Genomic DNA, 27,514 nt, shown 5'->3' on the forward strand with positions numbered 1-27,514 from the left:
TTGTTTACTGCAATTTGCTTGATGATATTAAGTTATTTATTAAAATTATATATCAAAAGAGAAACACTGTAAAACTGTTTAGTGAAAATCTCACAAAAAAGTGTTTTTTAGATACGTTAGTTATTCTTGTAATTCATCAGGATACCATTACATGGGATATTGTATATTTGAATGAATGAACTATTAGCCGTTCTTTAGCAAAAAGAAGTTGTTATAGAAAATGTCCCAACTTCTGGAATATTTTGTTCAACCCGTAGTGTGACTAGGATCAAAACGAATGGTTATTTATATGAACAAGTAAGACGTTTGAACAAATTTGAATGTTAATTATCTAGTCCGGATAAGCGTAGACACAGACGTGAATGAAAGCCATAAATTCTCCTGAAACCAATATCAAGACAATCATTAATCTCAGAAAATAATTCAAATAGTCAGAATTTTTGGAATTTTATATTCGTTTTTGTTCAAACAAATTTGCTGTGCTTTTCGGATACGTCCAACAAAAATAAACTAATAAAATGTGATAATAATAATTTGGAGGTTTTATATCGTTTGGAATAAGCTACCTAATAAATTCACGAAAAAGAATACTTTATATCAATTTATAAGCGGTTTTATGAAACATACGATTATTTGTCTTTTCTATTGATCAAGTGCAATGCCACATTAAAAGAGAGATGTTGCATTCTGAAAACATTGGATTTTTTAAGTAATTGAGTCTTCATGAAATATACACCTTTTTCATTCAGTATATTGTGTAGCAATCCTGTGAATGATATCTAATTGAATTTCGTAATGAATGTTTGGAATACAAAATGAATAGAGAAAAGTGTTTTTGTATAGTTCTTTCAGTTTGTTACCTGTATGTATAGAGATAACTCTTTAGAAATTGATTGCTTTGTTCCTTTCTTAATTCCCGATTTTTTTGTATAAAAATGGAGAGTTGAGAATTAACAAGGTTTTACCTGCGTATCGTCCGATTCCTACGTGTTGGACGATACGCAGTAAATAACAATCGTTCCTCAATTGAGATCGATCCAAATATTCACTTAGTGAATACATGATCGACAGATACGATCTTGGTAGTTTTCTCCACTTTTCGTTTCTTTTGTTAATATCGCCACCGAAAACTCGACACGATCAATTAGCTGTGTCAACGCTGAATGTATGACAACACCGATTAAATTTTTTTTATAGTTTGAAGTTGTTAGTTGTTTGTTACCGTTGTTGATAGTCGTTTTCTGTCATCATACTAATTTAATGACTCTCTGAACTCTATCACTATCCAGTTTCCAAAGTTTCCATACGATACTAAAAAAATGGTAATTGAAATATATCAGTGGAAATGATGTATGAAAATTGTCCTGCTCAAAAAGCAGAAGAATAAACAGAGTTCTTGATAGTGCCGTCTGAGATGAACTTTGATGAACTCAACTAGATGTACACGGAAGTGAAACTCAACAGTCTTCAAATAATGCGCTGAGGACGTTGTAGAAATACATTGTTTCATGAGCCAAGGCACTCAACGCAGACAAGCATCGCATATGCTCGCTTTCGCTCGTCTACGTTGGCTCATAAGAGACAAAGTATTTGAAAACGTCATTCTCAACGTCATGATTTGAGGATCGTTTAATTGGACTTATGAGAGCATTGGGTCTGAACGAATGAACACGAGGCGAAATACGAGGCGAGTGCGAAAGGTATCCGACCTTCGCGCTAGAACGCTTAATTGACATGCGTGGGGTATCAGTAGTTCTTCACAAACTCCATGATAGCCCTAGTTACCGGCTAAACGATTTGAAGGCCAACGTGTTCGTTACGTTCATCGCATTTATTTACTGTTGAAAATGACAGAAAGAACAGATCAACAAATTTGCCTCAATATCGACAAGTCGTACGGAGACGATTGAATCGATACGATCTTTAAACTAATCAACAATTTTCACAGTGGAAGCGCCCAGACGAACCACGCCCGAAAAAAGTACGTCAAAGTCGGAGTCATGTCAAGCCAATGCTGATTTTTTTTTCGATTGTGTGGGTATTATACACTACGAATTTGCTCCAAGAAGTCAGACGATCAACAAAGAATATTACTTTGAAGTTCTGAAAATATTTTTCATAATGCCGCTAGAATAAAACAACCGCGTTTCTGGACAAGCGGTGACTATCTGCTTCACCACGATAACGACCAGCGCATTCATCGAACCTTGTGCAGCAATTTTTGGCGTAATACAAGATTTGTTCAGCTTCGCCAGCCTCCGTTGAAGGCATTTCCAAAGTATGTGTTCAAGGACTGCTTTAAGATGTGGAAACACCGCTGGGAGCGTATGGTTGAATCAAATAGGGACTACTTCAAAGTATGCCACGGCCCGGATGACGAAGAAAACACAAATGCAGAGATAAGAACGCAGGTCGGATACTTTTTAGACACACCTCGTATACTAACTGTTTTCGAAAGTTTTAACTCTTGAGGAGTCTTGCAAAATTTCGATTTTTTGTGGACTCTTATGTTACGTTGATACACCACTGTGTCTTTAATAAGTTATTCGCAGCTCCTCAGGGTGAATTCGACAGAAAATTCAAAAAAAATTATCAGAAGTTGAAGTAAACAACTCCATTTATTCAATATATTGCAACAAATTTTATAGTTACCAGAAATTCGGAACACACTACTTATAATCTCCTATAATGGAACCTATAATTGAACTCCTTGAACGATAACGTTCTCAAATTGTATTCAACGATACACCAATAGCTGCCAGAATTCATAGTTATTCATAACACATGAATTATCATAGTTCTGGTTTGAATATTCGTCATATACATGAGGTGATTTTATCACAGTACCAATAAATGAATAAACATTGTTACGGCTTTGGATACGTAAACATTCTGTTATTGTCGAAATGAAGATTTTCATAACTGTAAAACCTTCATTGCCATTATCAGAAACTGCTTGAAACTACGGCAATGTTACGATATTGTATTCCATATTACATTTTTTCATTATACCATAAAAACTACAAGAAATATCAATTAGGTGACAATATTTTTTGAAACGAAGTTTGTCGGTATTCAAGTACATCCTTATTTTCGAATTGATTGAAGTTTGTGGATACTACAATGAATTTCCAAATCAAACTAGTATAAGCACACATAAACTATTTTGTTGTCATGCTGAATTTTATCGCACACCAATGATGTTCGTAATGTATGGTTTATCAGCAAGAATTCTCCAGTTACCTCCTAAAGTATCAGCTTAAAACGACATAATTTCCGGTCTTATTTTGTAGTATCATGGGTTGCAAACGAGATTTCGGAAAACTTCACTATTGTGCGTCATTAGTTGCAAATGATCACATTTGACATACTTCTAAAAAATAAGAAATACCATCTGAGGGATGGAGAGTTGTATTTATTTAGAAGTATACACAGACACTGCTGAAAAATTCTCAAGATGATCTGTGCAAAAAATCTTCGTTTAGTTGAATTCAAATCGCAATAGGTTTCTTTAAACGGTCTTGAGAAATCGATTCCACGAGAAAACCAAAAGTTTGTAAGGATCAGCCATTGTATTAAGACGAATACTTGTCCATTCGCAAGATTCAGATAGACTAAGAGTCTCGAACACTTCTCATGAAATTACTCACAGAAGAGGCATACATTTCCAAGTTTCCTTGCAAAAGTACTGTCCTGATCTGTGATATGCTCCATATATGTGAGTAATATTTCAAACAATCTAATAATTCAATTTTCATATTGAAAGGGGTATATTCTCAGGAGAGATTTATTTTTGGGAAAGAAAAATTTTTGTTTTCTACTTCTTCAATCAATTTCAAAAAGATAACCTCATACAAAAATGTGTAGATCATGCAAAAAAGTAACTTTCAGACACACACTGGAAGAAACAGCTATTTTCATATAAACATTGAATTACACGAAAGAAAAATACTTTTGAAACAAATACTTTTATATGAACACTGAATTGTACAAAAACACTTTCCTCTATTCAGTTTGTATTCCCAATATTCGTTATGGAATTGAATCAGATATCATTCACAGGATTGCTACACAATATAGTAAATGAACAATTTTAACTTATGCTGTTCGTGAATCCTAATGGGATTTCAGTTCTCAGAAATAACTAATAACGAAATCATTGATAGTCTGAGAAAATGTGAATCTGAAACACATGTTTCGAAAGTATCAACATAAAAAATGATAATGATAAGTCGACCCCATTGCTATTGCATTGACGAAATTCAAATTGAGGGGAAGACGCTAACAACATATCATTTTTATCCGCCATATTGCCACACAGTTCTCGACACGTTTTAACTTGTTACCTTAATTTGGATGGTGTAACGCTAACGAGGTGTCATTTTTGGCCGCCCTAACGCCACACAATCGTCGGCACGGTACAAAATCTTGACTTGCATCTCGATTCTGAGTGTACAAAGTTCTTTGTATAGATTATATTGGATTTGCATCTTTTTCATAGCGTAGTACTATAGTACTAGTCAATTCCTGTCATTTGATACCCATATTAAGGTAGTTGTGAAATAATATGTAATCCGCCATTTTGTAACTGCGGTATCTTGGATTCACGATGATACAGAATTTATTAAATTGTATTGTCATCAAAAGTGAATGTGTTTACGGATCAATCTGTCGGCAGGAAAGGGGTCAAACTTCAATTACTAAATTTGAACAAAACAAACGGGGCAAGTTAAATAAAACCGTTTAATAACTAAAAAGGAAGTAGTTGCACATTTTCGTGTAAAAACGAACTCAGTTGCTCATTATGAGTGTGTGTTTCCATCTATAAATTTTTTATTGTGACAAGAAAAAGAAACTTAGGTCCATTGAAGAAATTGAATTTGATGAACAATAACAAGTCGTCCTTAGATATTTTTGGTTTCAAAGTTTGCTAAGTTTTTACTTGGTTTACGTGCGGCTTAGGTTTTTTATATGTATTTCTCGGGAACTGTTTAGTACTAAGAAGTTCATATCCCAGTCACTGAAAAGTTTAATTCATTCAAAGAAAGTGTAAGATTCTACTCATCTAGATATTTAATATATAATTTTTGTTTTTTTCTTGAAACAATATAAAAGTACCCGGAGTTTCAACAATCACCCGTTCAAATATTCCAAATTCAAACACGTCATCAGCCAATTGTTGAGGAATTAATTACTAGGTATTTAAAATATATTAGGTTGTAACGTAACACTCATCGTAATGAGGACCGATATTTTATTTGACTACCCTCCTTAGATGCTCATAATTCTGTTAATTCTCAGCAAGTAGCTCCAGGAATGCAAATATCAGCCAACGGATAATGGAGTCACCTCAAAATAGGCCACCAATCTTTCGTCTTTCTTGATGAAATTTTTAATTATTTTCCAAACGGTTTTTATTTATACATTGAACGGATAGCGTAAACTTATCAACATTGTAAGGTCTGACATTATATAAGTATTTTTAATCTGGTATTCGGCCCTTGCTAAAGTGCAAAAAGAAATTTGAATGGTCGGCGCGAACAAAGTATAGGTCCATGAATGATAGTTCAAGAACGGATAGGGTTTTTTATGAGCTGCTAAAGTCCGATGCGACTATAAAGAAAAGTCTTGTTGCAATAAGGTGTTTCCTGAAAGACCAAAGATATAACTAGGGTCAGCACAAGTTGGTACTCAATTTAACTAAACTTTATCCATAAAACAAACAAAGTAACCCAAACAAAGGTAGATGCGTGATTGAAGTATAATCACTACGCACATTTGCATCTATTGGGTAAAATAGACAAGCCTCCTCACGCTGGCAAATCAGATTCAACTGCAATCGGCTAGTGGAATTCATTGTTACAGTACTTGTGATGCACTGTTTGAAACCTTTGGTGTAGTAAGGAATATTACTGGAGTTTTATTCCAACACCAAACAGTTATTTAACACCTCGACACGTGTTTCAATCAACGAGTGATTATCTTCAAGAAGAAGGTTGAACTTCCTCCTCATGCCACACACGGTCAAAGGCCTAAGAAATATCAAGCGCAATAGCTCTTGATTCTCCATGTTTCTCGATTGCGTTATTCCAAATATGGGAGACATACGATAGAAGGTCGCCTGTTGATGATCGCTCAAGATGTTGAAGCCTTCCAAATATTTAAGAATATTGTGATTTACGACTTTCTCCATGATTTTTGATATCACTGATAGCAAAGCGACTGGTCTATAGTTATTTGGAAGATTTTCGTACCCTTTTTGGGAATAGGCTGAACGCGAGCAATCTTCCAACAAGAAGGAAAAACGCCTTTCTTGTGAGGCGTGCTTGAAAAGTCTGAAAAGTACTGGTGCGCGTTCATTTGCGCACGTTTTAAGTACGATGACGGGCACTTCATCAGGGCCAGAAGCCTTGTTGATATTGAGCTGTTTCAAAATTCACCTGACTAGACGTTGTCGAAAAGTAGTTTCCGGCATTGTGGATTCCAGTGAGGGAATAGTGGGTAGTGCCTTTTCGAGAAAATCGAATGGAGAGTGGGACGCAAATTGTTCAGCTAGTAAATTTGCTTATTCTATGGCTGTTGCAATTGAATCATCCTCTTGTGTTAGAGCTGGAATTGTTGATTTTGTGAAGTTCTGATTAACAGCTTTAGCTATCGACCAGAAGGATCTTGACCCGTTGGGATTAAGTTCATTCTTAATTCTTTGTTTTCATTTATCCTAAGTTTGAAGCTGTTGCGAGCATTAACAAAACTAGTTCGGTTTTCGGCACTGGGATTTTTGCGACACTGCCGCTAGGCGAAATTTTTGGGGTCGACAGCTTGCTTGTAATTTTTGTTGAGTCAAGGTTAAGGATAATAATTCCATGAAAATCAAAAAATAAATAGATAAGTACTCTTTGATCATTCCCATATTGATTTCAATTTAAGAGCCACCGGTATACAGCTGTTTCAGCCTATTGGGCATCGTCAGTACCGAGCAGGCGGTCCTCGATTGAAGACAAAATGAGAAAAAACCAAGAAAGTACTTGATAAAAATAGCTGCGTAAACGCAAGCGAAACATAAGTGGAACCACCTATTGGTGTGACACCCAAGTCAACTTGCCAAGTTTTTATGTCAGTGTTGGTGGTTTGACCAATCAACCGACAACTGCGGTAGCAGAAATTTGGGAAGCTAACCTGAAATGCCATCGGAAAACGAATCCACATGTTTCTAGAAATGATATGAAATCTAGAAAGGTTAATGCAGTCAAGCTGCTGGAAAATAATTCCATGAAAATCAAAAAATAAATAGATAAGTACTCTTTGATCATTCCCATATTGATTTCAATTTAAGAGCCACCGGTATACAGCTGTTTCAGCCTATTGGGCATCGTTTACGCAGCTATTTTTATCAAGTACTTTCTTGGTACTGGGTACTGACGATGCCCAATAGGCTGAAACAGCTGTATACCGGTGGCTCTTAAATTGAAATCAATATGGGAATGATCAAAGAGTACTTATCTATTTATTTTTTGATTTTCATGGAATTATTTTCCAGCAGCTTGACTGCATTAACCTTTCTAGATTTCATATAATTTCTAGAAACATGTGGATTCGTTTTCCGATGGCATTTCAGGTTAGCTTCCCAAATTTCTGCTACCGCAGTTGTCGGTTGATTGGTCAAACCACCAACACTGACATAAAAACTTGGCAAGTTGACTTGGGTGTCACACCAATAGGTGGTTCCACTTATGTTTCGCTTGCGTTTACGCAGCTATTTTTATCAAGTACTTTCTTGGTTTTTTCTCATTTTGTCTTCAATCGAGGACCGCCTGCCCGGTACTGACGATGCCCAATAGGCTGAAACAGCTGTATACCGGTGGCTCTTAAATTGAAATCAATATGGGAATGATCAAAGAGTACTTATCTATTTATTTTATATATATATATATATATATATATATATATATATATATATATATATATATATATATATATATATATATATAATCTTGAACTGTGTCTTTGTATTGTATTATAGTGTTGTTTCTTCATTTTATTTTATTTCAAGTATAATAACAAATTATAATAGCTGTACATGTTTGATTACATTTACCATTGAATATGTTCGTAGTCGAATACCTTTATATGAGGTTGAGTGGAAGAACAACCCAGTAGCACTTGTGCTAACTGAGTTGAACTTCGCCTTTTGTTATGTCAGCAACTAGCTCTCTAATTTATTTAAATATTTGTATGTAACTACAGATGGGTAACAATAAAGACGATTATTATTATTATATGTTATTCATTCTATGTTTTTGTTTAACTATTTCAATGAATGTATGTATATGCCCATTCACACCAAATTTGTATCTCGAAACAAGTATTCACTTACTTATCGAGCATGTCGTTATTTATTTGAACTTTCAATTTGTACTTCTCATTTGTATTTGTATTTGGATCTTAAATAAATAACATATTATTATTATTATTATTCAGTTTCTTCAATTCCTTGATATTACTTGAATATTGTTGAAAATATAAAATATATTTATAATATCTACACGAATGCCAAAACATTTGATATTCAGTAAGTAATGCATGCATCTATTATTTATTGTGAATATTAAACATATGGATCGTGTATCATAAATAATCAGTTATACATGATATGTAGACTCAACAATGAATCCTGATAATATTAGTGTTCACTACCAAACATTTGATAATATGTATTCATAGCAAAATATGACTAGAACAAATAAATAAAAAAATACTTTTCCAATAACCAGAACTTCAATAATCTTCCCGACGCGCGTGTCTGTTGATGAAAAAAAGCGCTTGTTTTTGGATTTATTCTAAGCCAGAGGTTACAGTTTTCCCTTTGCTGTGAAATAAATAAGTCATAGTTACAATGTATTATAGATAAAATAATTTGCTGCCCATACTGACTATTAGGCTGTCTTTGTTGAAAAAATCTTCTGAACCCTGTTTTTTGTTAACCAGCTGCTGTTGAACAGCAACCCTCAGAAGTCAAAATTGTGTGAGGTGGGGATTAATGAAGTCATACCTTCCAACGTGCGATTCACCTATGACAACTTGAATTTTTTGTGTTGTTTTTAATACCTTCAGTAAATTTGAGTGTGGTGATCGTGAAAAACTGAGCTGAACTATTTTAGATGAATGTTCAAGCAGAAGACACAAACTATTTGTAATGCTTGCCTCTGTGCAAAGAGGGTTAACCTGAATCACATCGATCGAGATTTTAATATCAAGTCGTAATATTTTCATCATCGCTAATATTATTGAATAAACTACATATTAGAATCTGAAATATGTGAAATCTGTTATTCTGTTAATCAGCTGTCGCACCCTTACGAACGACAACCCTCAGAAGTCGAAACTTGTGCGAGCTAAGGACTAACGAGGTCTTAACTTTTAACCTGTGATTCCTAACACGGGTTGGACGATAGCAAGTGAAAATCGATCGTTCAGCCTGGGACTTGAACCACTGACCAACACGGCGGTCGATTTGAGTGAGTGAACAAAGCACCCACGTCGAACCAACGGGCTACCGACCGACCAAATGAAATCAAAATTCATTTAGGAACGCCATTTACTCAAATCTCAAAATTTGTGCATGTGAATTGACTCTGTATTGCTAGTCAGTATCCGTTTAAAAAAGTGAAAATACTTCACGAAATGAATACATTTTGATTCCATCTGGGATCTCGTACTAGGAATCGCACGTTAAAAAGTAGTACCTCGTTAATCCTCGGTTCGCACAATTTTCAACTTCTGGGAGTTCGTTCGTAGGGGGGCGACAGCTGATTAACGGAAAAACAGATTTTTTAACAGATTTAACTAGTAAGAAAAAATGTATGACTAAACAAAAAAAATCTAATCAGTTTTATACGAGCAAAACTTCAAAACAATAGTAATTGTGATATACATTCCAAATCATGAAAATGATTAAGCCATTCCCGTTTAAAATAGCCAATTTGTACAATGAAACATTTGCTCACAATAGCACAAGTGTTTTCTTTGTAGAAATTATTATTGTTTAAAATTTTTGAAATGTAGGAATATCGTAAACAGTACAGAATGAATAGTTTTCTGGTTTTAAATTAAGTAACATAATGTTTACTCGCCATTTTATCATGCATCGTTAGTATTACTTGATCAAAACCCAAGAATACGATAATTCAATGTAAATAGATTATCATTTTGATAAAATATCATTTATGTATTCCAGGTAGGGAATCCTACACAAACAAATGCATCTGAGAACTTCGTTACAGTTATGACAAAGGAAAGTATCGACAAAAACTGTTTTTTTTATTGGCTTCCGGGTTTTGCCGTAGTCTTCTTTCGTTATAATCTGCAAACGTTTCAACTGCAACTGCGGCAGTCATCTTCAGTGTCGTGCTCGAAGTACTCTTCTGACTGCCGCAGTTGCAGTTGAAACGTTTGGATATTATAACCAAAGAAGACCACGGCAAAACCCAGAAGCCAATCAAAACATTGACGCCAGTCATGAAAGAATACATTTCTATCAGAACTGAATTAGAAATTCAATAAAAGTATATAAACTACAGAACACGGAAATGAAAAACTATCAAAAAATTCGTGAATAACGTTTTGGGAATAGGATTACAAGATATAGCTGATTGTTTCATTTTCAAGATGGAGGCAGATTTTGGTACCTGAAACGTTAAGATAAATACTTGAATACGATACTTTTTTTATAAAGATCTGGAATATATGCACTTACAATTTTTCATTTTTTGCAGGTTGTGAAAGATGAAAATTCTCAAAAACTCTTTTTGAAAGTATGTCATCATTTCGGTAGATGAACAACTCCCGTAGAAAATTTGTGATGCATTGTTTGGAACAGTGGGTAATAAATAATGAATATTACTGGAGTTTTTTCCCAACACCAAACCGTTATTTCAACACCTCGACACGTGTTTCGATCACCAAGTGATCATCTTGAAGAGGAATATAAATCTTCCTCTGTAATTTTTTAGCAAATTTGATGATCTTTATGGATCTTTTTTTAGAATTCGAAAATTTTGAAAATTCTTCGAGATTTTTTTTAACTAATTTACTCAATTTTTTTCACTAATTTGATTATAACCTCTGTAATTTTTTCCAGCGCCTTATCGAACTATTCCTTAAACTTTCTACGTGACAATACGAATCGAATGACATGTGAAGTAGACTATGGAAGTATATGTCCGTATAGTATGAAATGAAAAAAAAAAATTATTCGTATGGGTTAGTTGAAAAAATAAAATAAAAAATTGAAAGAAATGAAAAAATACTGGGAAAAGTGAATGCATAAGAATGCTAATTTGCACAGAAAACGAATTATCGTGACTTAAAATGGAAATGAATTGAACTGGGATCTCTTTTCTCATTATTTCAATCTTTTTTTCTCGTTTTTTCTCACAACCATTTCAAATAATTTTTATTGACAGTTTACTTGTTGTAAATGTTAACACCTTTCTCTGTTGAAAAAATCTGTCAAAATATGTCTTTCCGTTAACCAGCTGTGCGAGCTAAAGACTAACGTGTGATTTCCAGACATGTGATTTTAAACATTGAAAATTCGAAACTTTAATATTCATTCAAGATAATGTGACAAAGTTTCTCGTATACAAATTCCAACAGAACGAATCCATCAGAAATATTGACTAGCTAATTTTTCGTTTCAGCTGAAGATATATATGGTGTTAAAACTCTTCACAACTTTACACGAGGGGGGCTTGCAAGGTCCTCTTTTTACAATGTTTGCAATCATTTCAACAAAAAATAAAATAAAACAATCTTATGTGTAGCTGTTATGAGTTTTCTTGTTTTTTACATGTAGATCTGTCAAAGAATGGTCAGAAGGTAGTCAGAAGGTTGGCGTGAGTTGTGCGGCTAGAATGGCACGTTAAAAGACAAGACATTAATCCATAGCTCGTACAAGTTTCGACTTCTGAGGGTTGTCGTTTGTGAAGGGGCGATAGCTGGTTAACGAGAAACATATTTAAATACTTATTTTTTTCTGTATATTTCAGTCAAATTCGCAATCACTTTCACTATCTTGTTTCTTCATAAAGTTATATTTCAATTTGTCTTCCTGTTTTATTGATTTAAGAAAACCATGTTTCATATATGGTTGACATTATATATTATAATTTCTCAGAATTTTACTCAATTTCGGCCTCCAACTATCCTAGTTTTTCAGTAGTAGTTTTAGATTCATATCTGGAATAATGTCTCATAACAATTGCAAACATAATTTTGAAAATGCACGGGTCGTGGAATGAGAAAACTGATTTAGAACATTTAAGTATGAGAATGGCTCAAAACCTACACCTAAAGAAGGTGCATATAAATGTGTGTATATTGTTTTACAAAAAACTACTTGGAAATAATACATTCTAAAATTGTCAAAATACCAACAAAACACATTTATACAACATAAACATATTGTATAATCGCAATATGATGTTCTCAATTAATGTACCTCGAAAATAATAATGTTTTAATACGGAAAATATATTGTTTTTCCTCAGATCTTGATAGCGTGTACACATTATTTTGAAAGAAATGATTGAAAGGAAGCTACATACTCTTTGATCTTGAGATATTCTTGCAAATCCTGCTGGTGGAAAACTTTCCAATATAACTGTAGAATCCTGACACAAGTCAACGTGGGTCCCTGCCAAGGCAACAAACCCTTTTCCATTATATTATTAGAAAACATCGAAATCACGACACTTCTGCATCAACCACAAAACCAACACTGAAAATCGAGCAACCTGATGTCATTTCAAGAAACAATGCGAATACCAGAGTTCACAACCAAGCATTTATCAAAAGGAAGTGAGATAACGACGATATCTTCAAATCCGGACTAATTGAGGGAAATAAACTTCGAAACAATTACAGAACGTTACTCACTAGCATTTGTTTGTAAACATTATTCAAATTTGCCGCTGGGAATTTTCGCAGGTTAGCGAGACAAACGCGACGCGAAAAGTGAAGGAAATAGACGATAGTTGGCCTTGCATTGGTGAAAGAGGTGAGTGTGCGCGTTCTTCTTTTATTTTCGACGGTTCAACGGAAAATCAGTGCGAGTTATAAATGGTTAGAAATTTTCACAAGTATCGCAACAAAATACACTGCTCGACTGAGCTAATCAGTAGGAATTTTTTATTCTATATTTCTAAAAAAAAATGTAAATGTTTTTATCTTTGGACATGATTACACGAGATTTTTTTGTTGAACTTAGAGTTCCAAAATTTACTGAAATATCCTTAGCAAATATTTCAGTAATGGCCATAAATGTTAATACTCTTGAACATACAAATGAAGATAAGATATACTCCAAGATTGTTTACTAATTTATTCTTGAGAATTATTTAAACTTGTATTTATGTTACTGATCAACTCCAAGTTTTATTGACATAAGATCATGAAATACATTTTAATGTTGATGAAGATGGCTCTAGATTTCAAACCAGGCACTAAGTTTAGTAGATCGGAAATTGGATCGAATTGTTCTGATACAACTGAATGATTTGACAACAAGTTTTGCCATTAGTCTATACGTAATTAATACAAAAACTCCTTCTCGTCTTTCTAAATGAAATTTCCAAATATTCGATCCTTTGTATTTCTAATACTTTTTAAAATAAGCTCAAAACAATAACGAACGAGAAATACTAGTATTATTGTGAAAAAAGCGATGGACGCTTGATATACAAGAATATGGCACAAAGCCAGAAATATCTAACGTTTCTGATCAGCAGCAACATGGAACATCTTCTAGTTCAAACTTTACTATCAAATAATTATTCCAATAAATGAAATTGTTTTATGATGAATAATCAATTAATAATTTACTCGGTTCGAAATAAATCCTTCAAAAAGTAATATTTCATGTTTATTTTGTTAATTGTTTTGACAGTGACAAGAAGTCTCTTTTTCACAGTGAAAAAAGTAAACATTTACGCTTCAATACAGATGCAGAAATGACAAGTTTTTTTGACAGTTGTACAAAAATAAAATGTCCTATGTTTGTATACCAGATTTTTCATCCCACCCCAGCCAGGTAGGGGTACTCCGTGAAGGGCGGTACCGATGTCTGAGGACTTCATGCCGTCAACATCTCCTTATCATGAGCCTATTTGTCTTTCTGACGAAAATCAGCTGAAAGGGTAAGGGAGCTGGGCTCCAACCTGAATGAAATGAACACGCTTGATCGGTACCACTTGTATTTTATTTTAATATATTTTAGTTTTATTTCTCAATTTCATGATAATCTCCTCCCACGTAGTAACGGCTAAATCCATTAATTTATAACTATTACTATTATTACATTCTTACAAGTAATCGGAATTGCGGAATTGGCCACGGTGGTGTGCGCCCGGCTCACGATCGGAAGGCCGTGGGTTCGATTCCCGACTGGACCAGATATTTTTCTCGAGAGAATTTATCTGGTTGAAGCTGGGAAGATTCTGTAACCGTGCTAGGAATCACACGTTGAAAGGTCGTTAGTCCTTAGCTCGCACAGGTTTCTCAACTTCTGAGAATTGTCGTATGAGAGCGACAGCTGATTAACGGAAAAACAGATTTTAAACAGATTTGTTGTTAACAGAATCTACGTACTACCTACTTGCATTTCATCTCTTACATTGTTATAAGTGTTTATTATCACCAAATTATTATTTACTATCAGTTATATTTCATAATATCCAACTCGAAAATCTCTAGTTTGATTTTCGAGTTCTTTCGGAATCCATCGTCATTAAAAGAATGACGTTTACTTGAACTGGATCCGTGGTTTCGAATGAAAAATATTTCTACTCAAATAGAGTTGATTCACTACAGAACCTATGCCTTCTGTTATTTGCAGAACAGAAATGAATCTAGTTACTTTGGTGTTAAAGGATTTATGATTTTTTTGTGGAGCCACTTCTCCACTAAATTTGTTTCATAAATACCGATCTTATTATTTTCATAGGTAACGAAATATGAACTGAAATGAACATTGCAGACTATTTATTGACGAAAATAACTTACAATTGCGTGAATTTGAAATTAACGAAACATTAACAACATATGTTCTCCACCTGGAAAATTGCAACTTCATAAGAATCTTTGAGAAATTAACCAACGTAATGAAACGAAATACAGGAGACTGTGATGTGTGTATCTTGTAATATGATACAAATCTCATAAAATTTTGCTAAAACGGTAACTTTGTGTTGAAAGGAAGTTCAAATGATAGCTGGTCTGAAGAATGAATCTACCCAATCGAATATTTTTGAGAATTGCTCATTGCACTAAAATATTTTTCAGTCGACAGACTGGCCAGACTGAAGATGTAATTTGACCTTATGGAAAAATCTAGAAATTACAATATTTTTAGGTATATTAATCTTACAATTATACATTGAAAAATCTATTGATTTTTTCAGTTTCCTCAAGAATCCAATTATTTGAACCCTTTGCGAAACAATTTATAAGGGGCTTGTTTCACTTGTTTTGGAAACATTTCAAAAATAATAATAATACTTTATTTTTCTCATTGAAAAAATACTTTGTACAGGATTTGTCAAATATTCATTTCGACGAGTTATATTCACTAATTGTGGAAGGTTTAGAAATATCTATACCTACACTTTTTTCTCAAAAATTCAATTCAGTTAGAATATAAGAATCCGTATTTGTACTTTGAGTTTTTAGTACTGTATAAAAGTTTACAAGATGCTTACATGGCACATTGGAAGTGTTAGTACTAGAAATGTAAAAGTTTCTGAGGATGGATAAATGGTATGTATGTTTGTGTCCCTTTCACGCCCAAACGACTGGGCGGAAATATAGATGAAACTTTACATAAATACAGCTTATACATCAGACAAGTTTAGGCTACAATTTACAAAAGTTTTATTTAATTTTGGTCATAATATAACGATAAGTATTAAGTAAGTCTTGGTGTGCACTGCCTATACCGTTGGAGTTACACACAGATAATGTACTGTAAGATTGTTAATTTTATATTGTTCTTAATAACAGTCCGCGATAGCTTAAATGAATATACCTCTTATGTAGTAGCTACTATATGCAAAATACTGAGCCATAAATTCAATAAAATGTGATAATTTTTTACAATGCATAATTTCAGAATATCCTTCAAATTCTTATGAAAATTGATACAATTGTCGTTGTAAACAAATACCTTTTCATTAACCCAAAATTTCAGGTTTCCAACTTCAATACTGACGAAATTCAATACTATCTTTGAACCCCTATTTTTCCATCTTGCTTATTTAGCTATACCAAGAACCTACCTACATATTTAAACATTCTAGGTTCAGTAGCTTCGGCTGTACGTTAATATAAGAATATAAGAGTGTCAGTCAATCAATAGGTACCCACTCATATAGTAGTAGTTGTTCATCGCTGTTTTACCGGCGTAAATACATACATTACATTCATCCATCCTCACAAACTTTAAAACTTTACGCATTTATAATATTAGTAGGAGTAGGATTAGTAGAATTACCAATGTATTTCATTCTAATCCTTTAAGTTTTTTTTGCTGATGCTATTCAATATTATATAAGTGGGTACCTATTGATTGACTAGCACTCTTATATTAACGTACAGCCAAAGCTACTGAACCTAGAATCTTGAAATATGCAGGTGAGTTCTTTGTATAGCGTAAGTAAGCACCAATGAAGGTAATCAGGAATTTCTACCCCCAAAGGGAAAAATAGAGGTTCAAAGGTATTGAATTTGGTCATTTTTGAAGTTGGGAACCTGAAGTTTTGGGTTGATAAAAAATATTGTAACTATTGGTTTCAAATGGACTGTCACGAATCGTAATGTGACAAACCAAATTCTACGCGGGAAAAGCCATGGGCAACAACTATTATATTTGGGAAAGAAAGTTTTTGGCTTTCTACTACTCCATCTTGATACAAAAAAAGGGATGAGGGAATCTTCCAAAGAGATGAAGGAAGTAATCAATTTGAAAATAATACATGGATGTGTAGATCATGGATGTGTAGATCATGCAAAGAAGTAACTTTCAGACACAAACTGAAAGAAAGTCAGCCTGAAACAGCTACTTTCATATAAACATTGAATTACACGAAAGAAAAAAATTCTTTCGAAACAAATACTTCTATATGAACACTGAATTATACAGAAGATACTTTTTTCTACTCAGTTTGTATTTCAAACATTCGATGTGGAATAAAAATCAGTTATCATCCACATGAGTTCTACTTTGAACGAATGGTAATGAATTGCACTTACATGGAACTGTCACCCTCACTGGTATACACCGATGTTTCGCCTTAAGACACTTGCCCCAAGGCTCTTCAGTACCAAATTGGATAACTTTATAGAAAATACACACAATTCATTCATAAATTACGATTTTTTAGTGTCACGGAATAAGCTTTATCTGCTTATGTCATCAACGACATCGTAATGACATTCATTCATCTATTTGATTTAATCCCAGCCAATTCAAACTAGTATATCATATGATTTTTTGTGAAATAATCACATAAACCACTACTACCGCAGGAAATTTTATATTATTCATTAGCGCCTAAAGTGGTAGTCTTTAGTTTTCTTGGACTATAAGAGTAACAAGCAGTTTTTCATAAAACCCAGATCGCTGCCTATATGAGTTATTATGATACTCCATCCTTTGCCAGCTGGCGCTTTTAATCCTGTTGCCTTCAATAAAAGCTTGTCTACAACTCACACAACAACAACACTTCTAAATCTAGCCATACCTTTGCGACAGTATGGCCTTGATTGAAAAAAGTCTCGTCTAAATAATAGATCTTTCTACATTGAAAGGGTCATATTTTTAGGAGAGGTTAATTTTTGGAAGAATTGGAAGAATTTTTGGACAGGTCGCTGGGAGACATCTCCTTTATATCTTCTTTATATCGGCAGGTGTAGGCCAAGACTCGCCAAACACACTCTCTTATTGACGATAACTCAATAAGTATATAATAGTTTTTTTTCCTTCAGATAAATTCAGATATCTGCGTTTGCTTTGACTGATTTCACATTCCATATTGCTCACAGTTCACAGCACAAAATCAAACTGATTTATAATGATATTTCCCTTGGAACAAATCCCTTGGTTTCAACCTGATATATAGTTTTACATACTGTTAATATTTTTCCTAGAAATGCAGGTACCTAATATTGTGACTTCGCCTGCATTATAACTTTTTTGGAATGGATTAAATTTATTATTCCTCTTTTATGTTTATCTGGGCAGTAAAAAAATTGAAAATGTCCTCACATTGAAATAGTTAAGTTAAACAGATAATTTATTTCACCCTCATTCATAATAAAATACTATTATTGATACATTTCTTCTTTTCTATATATTGTTTCATGAACAATATCTATTAACATAATCTTTATTTTTCAACTAACCCAGTCAAACACAAGTGTTTTACACTAAGCAGACTGTGTTAAAATATTATAAATGTACTAACAATTTTTTAATATTTATAGACATTCATTTGATATTGTACATTTGTTAATAAATTTGAATTTTGAATATAAAAGTAGTTGTTCCGAAAGTTTTTTTCTTTTTCGTGTAAACCGTTTAAATGGAATTAATTGTTTCGAGAAAGTTTTTTCTCCAGTTTGTGTCTGAAACTCACTTCTTTGCATGATCTACACATATTTGTAAAGAGTTTATTTTGAAATCAATTGCAGTGTCTTACATCTGATTTAATTTTTTGAGTATCACTTATTTTGATTGTAGATATTTTGGTGTAAGCTTTATCATGTAGATATAGATGTATTTTATATCATGTTGTTTTTAATGTTTCAATGTAATTATTCAAAGTGATTATTGTAAAATTCAAATTGACGTTGGTTGTAGCAAAAATGCATTGCAGTGAAAATACCTCAATTCATTTTCTCATGTAATATGAATGTTTTGATTGATCGTTAATTAATAAATAATTTCTATGATTGATTAGAATAGTGAGGAAAAAACCCAATGAGTTACCTACTTTCATGATGTTTATTCATTTTCATGGGAAACCTAATAATAAACCCACATTCACTTACCTTTGTAAATCACCATTCATCAAACCTATTTATATGAAGCCATCTAAAAATAAAAATGGATGCAACGTGCCAATATTCTACATTAATTGTCATGTGTACTATAATAACTAACAGGTCGTGATTCACAAAGTTAACATCTATATGTCAGGCTACTATTTCCGAATGGAATTTTAACCAACACCAAATGAAAATCGTTTCTACCTGCTGTATCTGTGTATGAAAATTAATGCTATTTGAAAATCATATACTTGTATGTCAAATCATCATTAGCGTCAATCCATTAGCGTTTGTAGAATTGACGAGTATTTTCAATTGCCGCAGATATCTATAGCGAAGTCTTAATATATCCGAGAGGATGCTATTCCATCTTTTTAATTGATTGGGGATGTTGTGATACCTCCTTCAATAGATCTTCAATTTTCTATCTAATGTTGTATAACTTTCTCAAATCGGAACAGTAATTGGCAGTTTGAGATTCATTTTGACAATCTGCGACGAACAAATGATAAATATTATTATTAGTAAAATTACCTGAAAGTACTTTCACAAGAAACGCTGCAACGTTTTCTTGATAACATGAAAATATTTGATCTATTCAAAAATATGGACTATGAATACATTTATTCAAAATGCTCTGAAAAACAAACTTTCAGAAAAGTTGAACAGAATCCATATCCCTTAATGATAGAAAATTATGCTTAATTAACATATAATGTTGGTATATTGTTTGGTATATAGTTTGTTGGTATATAGTTTGATATCCTCAATGACCTGCCACTAGAATATTCGAAACCGTTCTGAACCATCGAAAAGATTGAAGATATTTGAGTTGCTTGATCTGAAAAAGCAAATAAGTAAACTGTTTTAGAGCAGATCCCCTTCGGGTTCATAATCTGTCAGGATTATGAATCATTATCAAAAAGAGAAGTAATTAAAAGTTTCTAAATGGCTTATATTTTGATTATCTAAAATGAATTATCACATGTGCGTTTTTATATAAATTATGATGCTGTTGGCGACTTAGATGTTTTCATGATTTTGAATTAACGTATATTAAGAAACCGCGACGAATATTTTCTTTGTATTGATGCCAAGAAATTAATGGCCACAACATTCGCATACCTTCTCATTATTATATAGGAAGGCAAATTTTACAGGGTGTTCAAAATCGGGTACCCATAGTATTCTTTTTAATGAAACCGGTAATTAGTTCCAAAAACTCTGCCTTCCACAATTGTCTCAGATTTTCACTTCTAGTGATTCAGTTGTAATTAAAACTCCTTTCTTCGTGAAGAATTCAATAAGTTTTGTAGAGATCTATATGTTACTTTGTTGCATTGCTTGCAGCTAATGTCTCCAAACCCATATACGTTCAGGTATCCTCTAAGCGGACAAGTTCCTGTAAGTAGTCTGTAATATTACTGAAGCGATCCTCTCTCTGTTGAAGTAGTTCTTCAGTTCTGTTTTCAATAGTCTCTTGTATTTCTAGGAATATTTTCCAAGTACTCTGTTTCTTATTAACCCTATTCTGGTCCAGAAGCATAGATTTTGGTGACCCCACAGATGGCCTAGACAACTTATCAGCTTTTTCGTAACCATTGATTTCTGAGTTTCCAGGTATCCAGTATATTGGCCATATACCGGATATATATTGGCCATATACCGGATATATATTGACCAAATGTGTCTGATGTTCGGTTTCCGACCCACCTGTATACCAGTTGTTTTTGGCAAGCAAATCTCGATATAACTTTTCATCGTCCACTACTCAAAGTTTGTGACTTTTATCGTCAACACTGCTTGCCGATGTCATGCCATGTTTGACATTATTCCACATACTACTAAATTTCAATTTTGCCCGATTTCTTATAGCTCTGTATCCAAAGTTGCTCTTCGTATGGTTTCCATTGCTCATGTCATTATTCAACAAACAAGTAGCTTAATTCATTATAACGCTCGATCACGCTTCGGTGTTGGGTTGTCACTGTGACAGCCCAAGATTTCGGCTCCGGCTAACTGAGCGAAGACGGGAGTGGGGGAAATATGCAAGGTGAATTTTAATTTTGGGCGCCAGGTTATTTTATCCCTTCCGAATATGTGTCTCACCCCTGTTCCTAAATTACCAAATGAACTTAAGCACATCTATCACAAAAAAATTTGCATATTGAACTGATTTATCACCATAAAAAAATACATAATGATCTGATTTATTATAAATACTTCACTTCACGAAAATATCATATTATTTGTCAGTATATACATTCATATAAATAAATAATATCTATGGACATACAATTTGCATTTAGAACTGAACTATAATTAAGTCACGAGGAGAGAGGGATCTATGGGTGCTTGGAATTGTTATTTCGGTGTTTACGAATTAATTATTATACTTTGTGGAACAAATTGCTACCGTTACATCATCTTTAGTCACCAAACCAAAGAAGCGTAGTTTTGAACACCGTTGAGTATAGCCAATACATCATGTTTGGTTTTGGCTTCCATTTCTTTCCGTAAATGCTTCTATGGTTTTTGGGTAAGAAAGTTGTTGTCTTTCTACTACTCCATCTACCACTACTTCTAGGGTCTAATTGAAAAAACCTTTTTTCCTTGGTCTATTTTTCAGGGTTTGCCTCAAGGGTCCTCTCAATACATTGTTCGAAGAAAAGTACAGTGTTTTCAATTGATAAAGTGAATACCGGTATCGAGATTTTGGTGACCGCGACAGGACTCCTCATTGAAATCAGTGAAGAAAGAAATTAGGGTATTCAGAAGACAAGTAAACACCATTTGCGAGAAAGCCCAGTGTGAAGACAGCAGACTACCTTAGCAGACTAAATCTCCGGAAACGTCCGAACGCGTTGACCACGTACTACTATAGTGTTGATTTAAATATCTATAAAATACAGAATACGAATTCCACACTACAAAACATTACTATTGTAGGGTTTTTCCTACAACTACTTAGTTTAGAAACATTGCATTCTTTTATTAATTTTTATTTTGTATCATAAATTTTTATTACAAATTTAACTTTTCATAACTTTTTTATTGCGCAGGCGTTCAAAATATCTATCTGCTTGGGTTTCTATGTCAATTTTTTAATTTTTATTTTCACTTATCATTTTCGTATTTTCTCATCGCATATCATTGGAATGCTCTCTTCTCTCGAAACGAAGGTTTATTGCCGAAAAACAGATGAATATTTAGAACGAAACCATTTGGGATATTTCGAGTAGGTACTAATCGTTAACACTTATCGATATAGACAAAGAATTCGGGTCCAAGTGGTTGACCCTTTTGACTATATTTATGACCCCGACCAGTGATGATTTTTCAAGAGTTACTGGGAACACATTTTTTAGCTGATGCATTCAGTCTATTCAGGGATTTCGGCCGGGAACTAATCCTAATTCTGATTTTCCTTGCCACGAGGTTACACTGTTATTTTCTGTTTGTCGTTTTGTTGGTGTTATTAATAAATTTTATTATTTGTAAACGCGTGTCCGTCTAATAATTCACCTGTCACCTGTCTCGACAATCAACAGTCTAGACACTAACAATTATTAGCAATTCTGACATGACCAAAATTTTGAAAAATCCCAAAAACTCCCCTATTTGTCTTCATCATCAACCTGAAGGGATTTGTACGATTTGTGTTAATATCAACGCCGATATTTCGTCTCAACCCGTCAATAGTTTCGATGAAATCGCTTTTGACCAGATCGCCAAAAAACGAGTGCAACAACAATCTACTCATATGTCCCTTAAAGCATCTATACGACAGGCGAGTTTCTATCTACATGCACGATCGACGGTAGGGCAATGAGTTTGCAGCCTAAGGGTTTCGCTTCATCAAAGCAATTACTGCTACATAAATCTACTAGTATTTTCACTTTTACAGTTACCAACAAATGTCTATCTTTAATGAAGCTTTCCATGATTCCATTTTTCGTCCATTCCAAAGATTGTATCTGCTGGAAGTGAAATTACAAGAGTAAAGAGAAGAAATGGCAGTGGACAAAAATGCTGAAGAAGAAGTGAAAAAGAAAGCAGATGACTAAATAGAAGTGAAACCAGGAGTGAAGAGAAGAAAAAAATCTATTTGTCACAGTGTTAGTTGAATTATCCAGTTACCAGTTAGTAATATTTATTGATTGATTTTGATAATTAGTATAAGTTGTATTGTAAATGAGTGAAGAGTACCAGTCCAACAGAGGAAACTACCACGCAGTGAAATTATAAATAAAGTATATATTGTGAAAATTTTTAATAATTATTATCATGAATAGTGTTATTGATTTGCACCAAGTGACATGTCAGTGTATTCAAAAAATTACCCTATATTTATAAAAAAATTATGATTTCTAGTCGAGTTACTACTGTTTATATTCAGAACAGACAGTATGAAAACAAAAAGTGCAATTTTTTTCTGTATGAAAGGACTGTCGGAGGATTGTGTCTAAGTTACAAATTCACCAAAAAATCCCTGCATCGTTAAATACAACAGCCGAACGTCCGAATTAGTGAACATAACAAAACACTTAATTAAAATAAATTAGCAAGTCAGAGGTATGGACCTAAACAACAGCAAGTGGTTAGAAGACCAGTGCTTTTGTAGAAATGACACATGTTTGAAACGATCTTTGAATAACTACATACTATGATTCCAAAATAGTAGGGACTAAATTCTCAGAAATGACTAACGTTTTTGCCTTGAACTGTCTCTTACGGAAATTATAAAAAAACAGATGAGGAAAAATTATGATAAAATTGATAGAATCACAACCTTGGCAACAGTTTTTTCGTTTAAACGCTACAATATTTCTGAGAATTAAGGGCCTACTATTACGGAATTGTACTTTAGTATATAGGTAACACTATTTTAGTCAACCCAATCTATAAATCAGAACGTGTAACAACTTCTACCCGAATGGCAATTTCTGAAAATGTATTAGAGGTCCTGAATTTATGAAAATGTCCTTTTTTTATCTTTAAGAGGAAAAGGCCGGTAGCACTTTACTGAACTAGAAAACTTAACGATTTCAAATTATGAATAATCTCATGACATTGGAATGAGTCAATCATCAAAGGAGGATCATCGTTGATACAGAAATTGGCGGTGCTCCAGATCAAAATTTCGTGGCTAGGTAGCGAACATATAACTTCTAGGAACCGAATTTCGTAACAAATTCTAAAGATATTATTAAGAAAACCAAAAAAGTCTGGCATACACATTTTTGTTTTGAATACATCCCAGAATTAGTCAAATTAACCATCAAATTATCTAAACAATTGATACCGCACTGGTATTATGAAAATTTGTTTTCGGATTTGCTTTTCGTGATAATGGTAATCACCATATTTCTCCTATTTGCCAATTAGAAAAACTGCCAAATCATACCCTTTTTGCCCTGGCAGAATCAATTAACGTATCATTTTCAATTGGTGTATCCATTTCCAGAAATGCTGGAAACTGCATTGCAATTCACAAGCTGGGTGAACTGGATAAACTATCCAATTTTCGTCTTATTTCACCAATATCTGCTTTGTCAAAAGTGATAAAGAAGCTTGTGAAAAAAAAAATACTCAAATTTTTGGAAAAGCACGATATACTGAGTAGCTCACAGTTTGATTTTCAAAGATCCAAAATTACAAATAATGATAATCGACTTTTCATCACAATATATAAAAAATATCTTATTTGTATTCACATTACATTAATTAAAGATAACCTTATGAAAATGATGCTATCTTTGTCTTCCTGGAAGACACCTTTTCTCAATAGAGGTGAAATAGCAATATTATATGACTTTTCTAAGGCCCTTGATTGCGTTGATCACAGAGTGTTGTTGAAAAAATTGCTCAATTATGGGTTCAATGGAACAACCCCAAATTGGTTCCGATCTTCAGAATTCAAATGGTAACGTTACAGAACAAAAATGCTAATCTCTTGAAAATAATCTGTGGAGTCCCCCAAGGATCAATGTTCGGCCTTATTTTGCTATTTATCTATGTAAATGAAGACAATACAACCTTACTATGACATGGAAATGATACAGATTCTCTGAAAAATAATTGAGGCTGATTTAGAGAAAGTCAAATCTTGGTGTGATTATATATGTTTCAATGTAAATAAAACTAACATAATTTCATTCAAATTTGTTTCTGGAAACCTAAGCCTCCACAAGCATGTCATCGAAAATAAGACGTGCACCAAATTCTTAGGATTATGGATTGATAATACCCTGAAGTTTGATGAATACATAAAATATACAACCAAAATCTTGCATCTGGCTGCTACGCTATCATTGTCATCACCAAGGAGTTGGGAATAGTTGCAGGAAAAACATATTTTTTCATTTTTCATTGGTTCAGTCTCATATGAGATATGGTATCGCTTTTTGGGGTGTCTGGAGCAAGCAGCTGATGCAATCAGTGTTTGTTCTACAAAAAAGGGTGATGTCTAGGAGCCAAGCGTTTGGACCACTGTTCATTAAGAGTAGAATACTAACAATCTACCGCACCTTCATTCTAGAAACAGTTTGTCTAATTCAAATAGGAAAAATAATTTTCTCTCCGAAAGAATATACAACACCCGGCAAAATGCCAATATGCCTCTGCCAAAACCAATTTCAACATTAACCAAAAATTCCATATTTGAGAATCGGAACATATTTAATCCTCTATACCATTTGAAATGAAAAGTATTACAGATTCAAAAACATTTCGAAAACGTGTAAAGAAACTTTTACTTACGAAAGCATATCTAGCTGGAAGAATATCTTGAAGACCGTTTTTGAACACCCGAACCTTTGAGGTTAAAACGACTGATTTATTTTATTCATTCATGTTAATCAATTCTTAAATGCTTTGCTGAATCTTATGTCATGTCTACACATAAGCGTGAGACCTTGTATTGTTCCATTTTTACTTCAATTAATTTACTGTAAATTGACTGATTTATTTTATTTATTTATGCTTTGCCAACAAGAATTTTTTTCTTTGACAATAAAGTACACCTTTTTTATTTGACTTGAATAAATTCATTTATACAGTGCTTTTCTATAATGCCCCTCCTCCTTTTATTTTTTGAACGGGTCAACTCAAAAAATTGAAATTTTTGAAAATGAAATTAATGCATGAATACTTTATTTTGAAGTTAAATTGACAGATGAAACTTTCAAGAAGGCGATTGCGTGCCATCCGGGCAAAAAAAAATTAAATAGAAAGGGGGTGTGACACATCTTTTTGAAGCTCCTGACAAATGCTTCACAACCCTAGTCTATAATGTCAATATCTTCAACTACTACAAAATGGCGGAACTTTTAATAATTGCCTAAATACATTGATATTTAACTACATAATATGAGGTAATAAGCTTGAAGTCAGTTCAGAAGATGCTCGAAATGGTTGCCTTGAACTTCTTGACATATGAACAGCCTATCCGATATTTCACGTCGAAAATTTTCGAACACAGTAACGTCAATATTTCTACAAATATTTATTATTATCTGCCGTATATCCAATATTGAAGCAGGTTCAGTTTCGTACACAATTTTGTAAGTGAACATTGCAGTTTAAAAAAATGTACATTCGTCTAGGGTTGTGAAGTATTCGTCAGGAGCTTCAAAATGATATGTCACAAGACCCCCTTTTCCATTTAATCTTTTTTCTAGATAGCGCCCAGTCGCTATCTTGAAAGTTTCATCTGTCAATTTCACTTCAAAATAAAGTATTCATGCATTATTTTCATTATCCAAAATTTCAATTTTTTGAGTTGACCCGTTCAAAAAATAAAAGGGGGGGGCATTAAAGAAATGCCTGTATATTGAGTACGTTGTCAATTGTAAATCTCTGTAAATGGTTTTATTTTTTGTAGCAATGCGCAATAAATACATAATGAATATTCAACACCGACAACCAGATACTGTAAAATTGATTAAATACTATCAGATAATCTCTATTTTTACAAAAATACATACATCGGAAAAGTCTGGGGATATTTTTATAACATACTAAATATCATAAAAATAAATGCATGAGGTCGTTTAATTTCGATTAAATTGGTATACTCGACCACCCTATAGATTTCTATGGGTTGAACAAAGCCTGCAAAAACGGTAACTAATCTTTTATCAAGTTTTTTACAAACTGTAGGTTTTCGGCTAAAATGAATAATCTGAAAGTGTCGAGTTTGTACATTCTATGCAGTTCTTGCTCAGCAATTAAACTGGAAATATTGTGCTTTAACATGGAACGCCATCACTCACTAGTGGCTGAGATGAATAGAGCTGTAGGGCTTCTTCAAGGTGGCATGCGACAAAATGATGTAGCTCTTCGTTTGGGGGTCTCCCAAAGTGTTATCAGTCGATTGTGGCAGCGTTTCCGTGAAACTGGCAGTCCAGCC

At 33.4% G+C, this 27,514-nt stretch overlaps 1 protein-coding gene across 5 annotated transcripts in view; it reads right to left on the minus strand.

Moving 5' to 3' along the window:
• Lmpt (four and a half LIM domains protein limpet) overlaps positions 1-27,514 on the minus strand; it is a 357,474-nt gene that overhangs the window by 195,834 nt on the left and 134,126 nt on the right. Inside the window, exon 1 of one of the 5 annotated variants that reach the window (XM_074170574.1) lies at positions 12,606-12,766. The exons of the other annotated variants lie outside the window; for them this stretch is intronic. Coding sequence (XP_074026675.1) covers positions 12,606-12,739 — 134 coding nt within the window. The 5' untranslated portion in view covers positions 12,740-12,766. Of the gene's footprint in view, positions 1-12,605; positions 12,767-27,514 lie in introns of those variants that run through there. 5 annotated transcript variants of the gene reach the window in all.

This window comes from Leptinotarsa decemlineata, unplaced genomic scaffold, assembly GCF_025532065.1.
Source record: "Leptinotarsa decemlineata unplaced genomic scaffold, Ldec_3_MD MMD2_P_RNA_scaffold_9, whole genome shotgun sequence".
NCBI classification, from domain to species: Eukaryota; Metazoa; Arthropoda; class Insecta; order Coleoptera; family Chrysomelidae; genus Leptinotarsa; species Leptinotarsa decemlineata.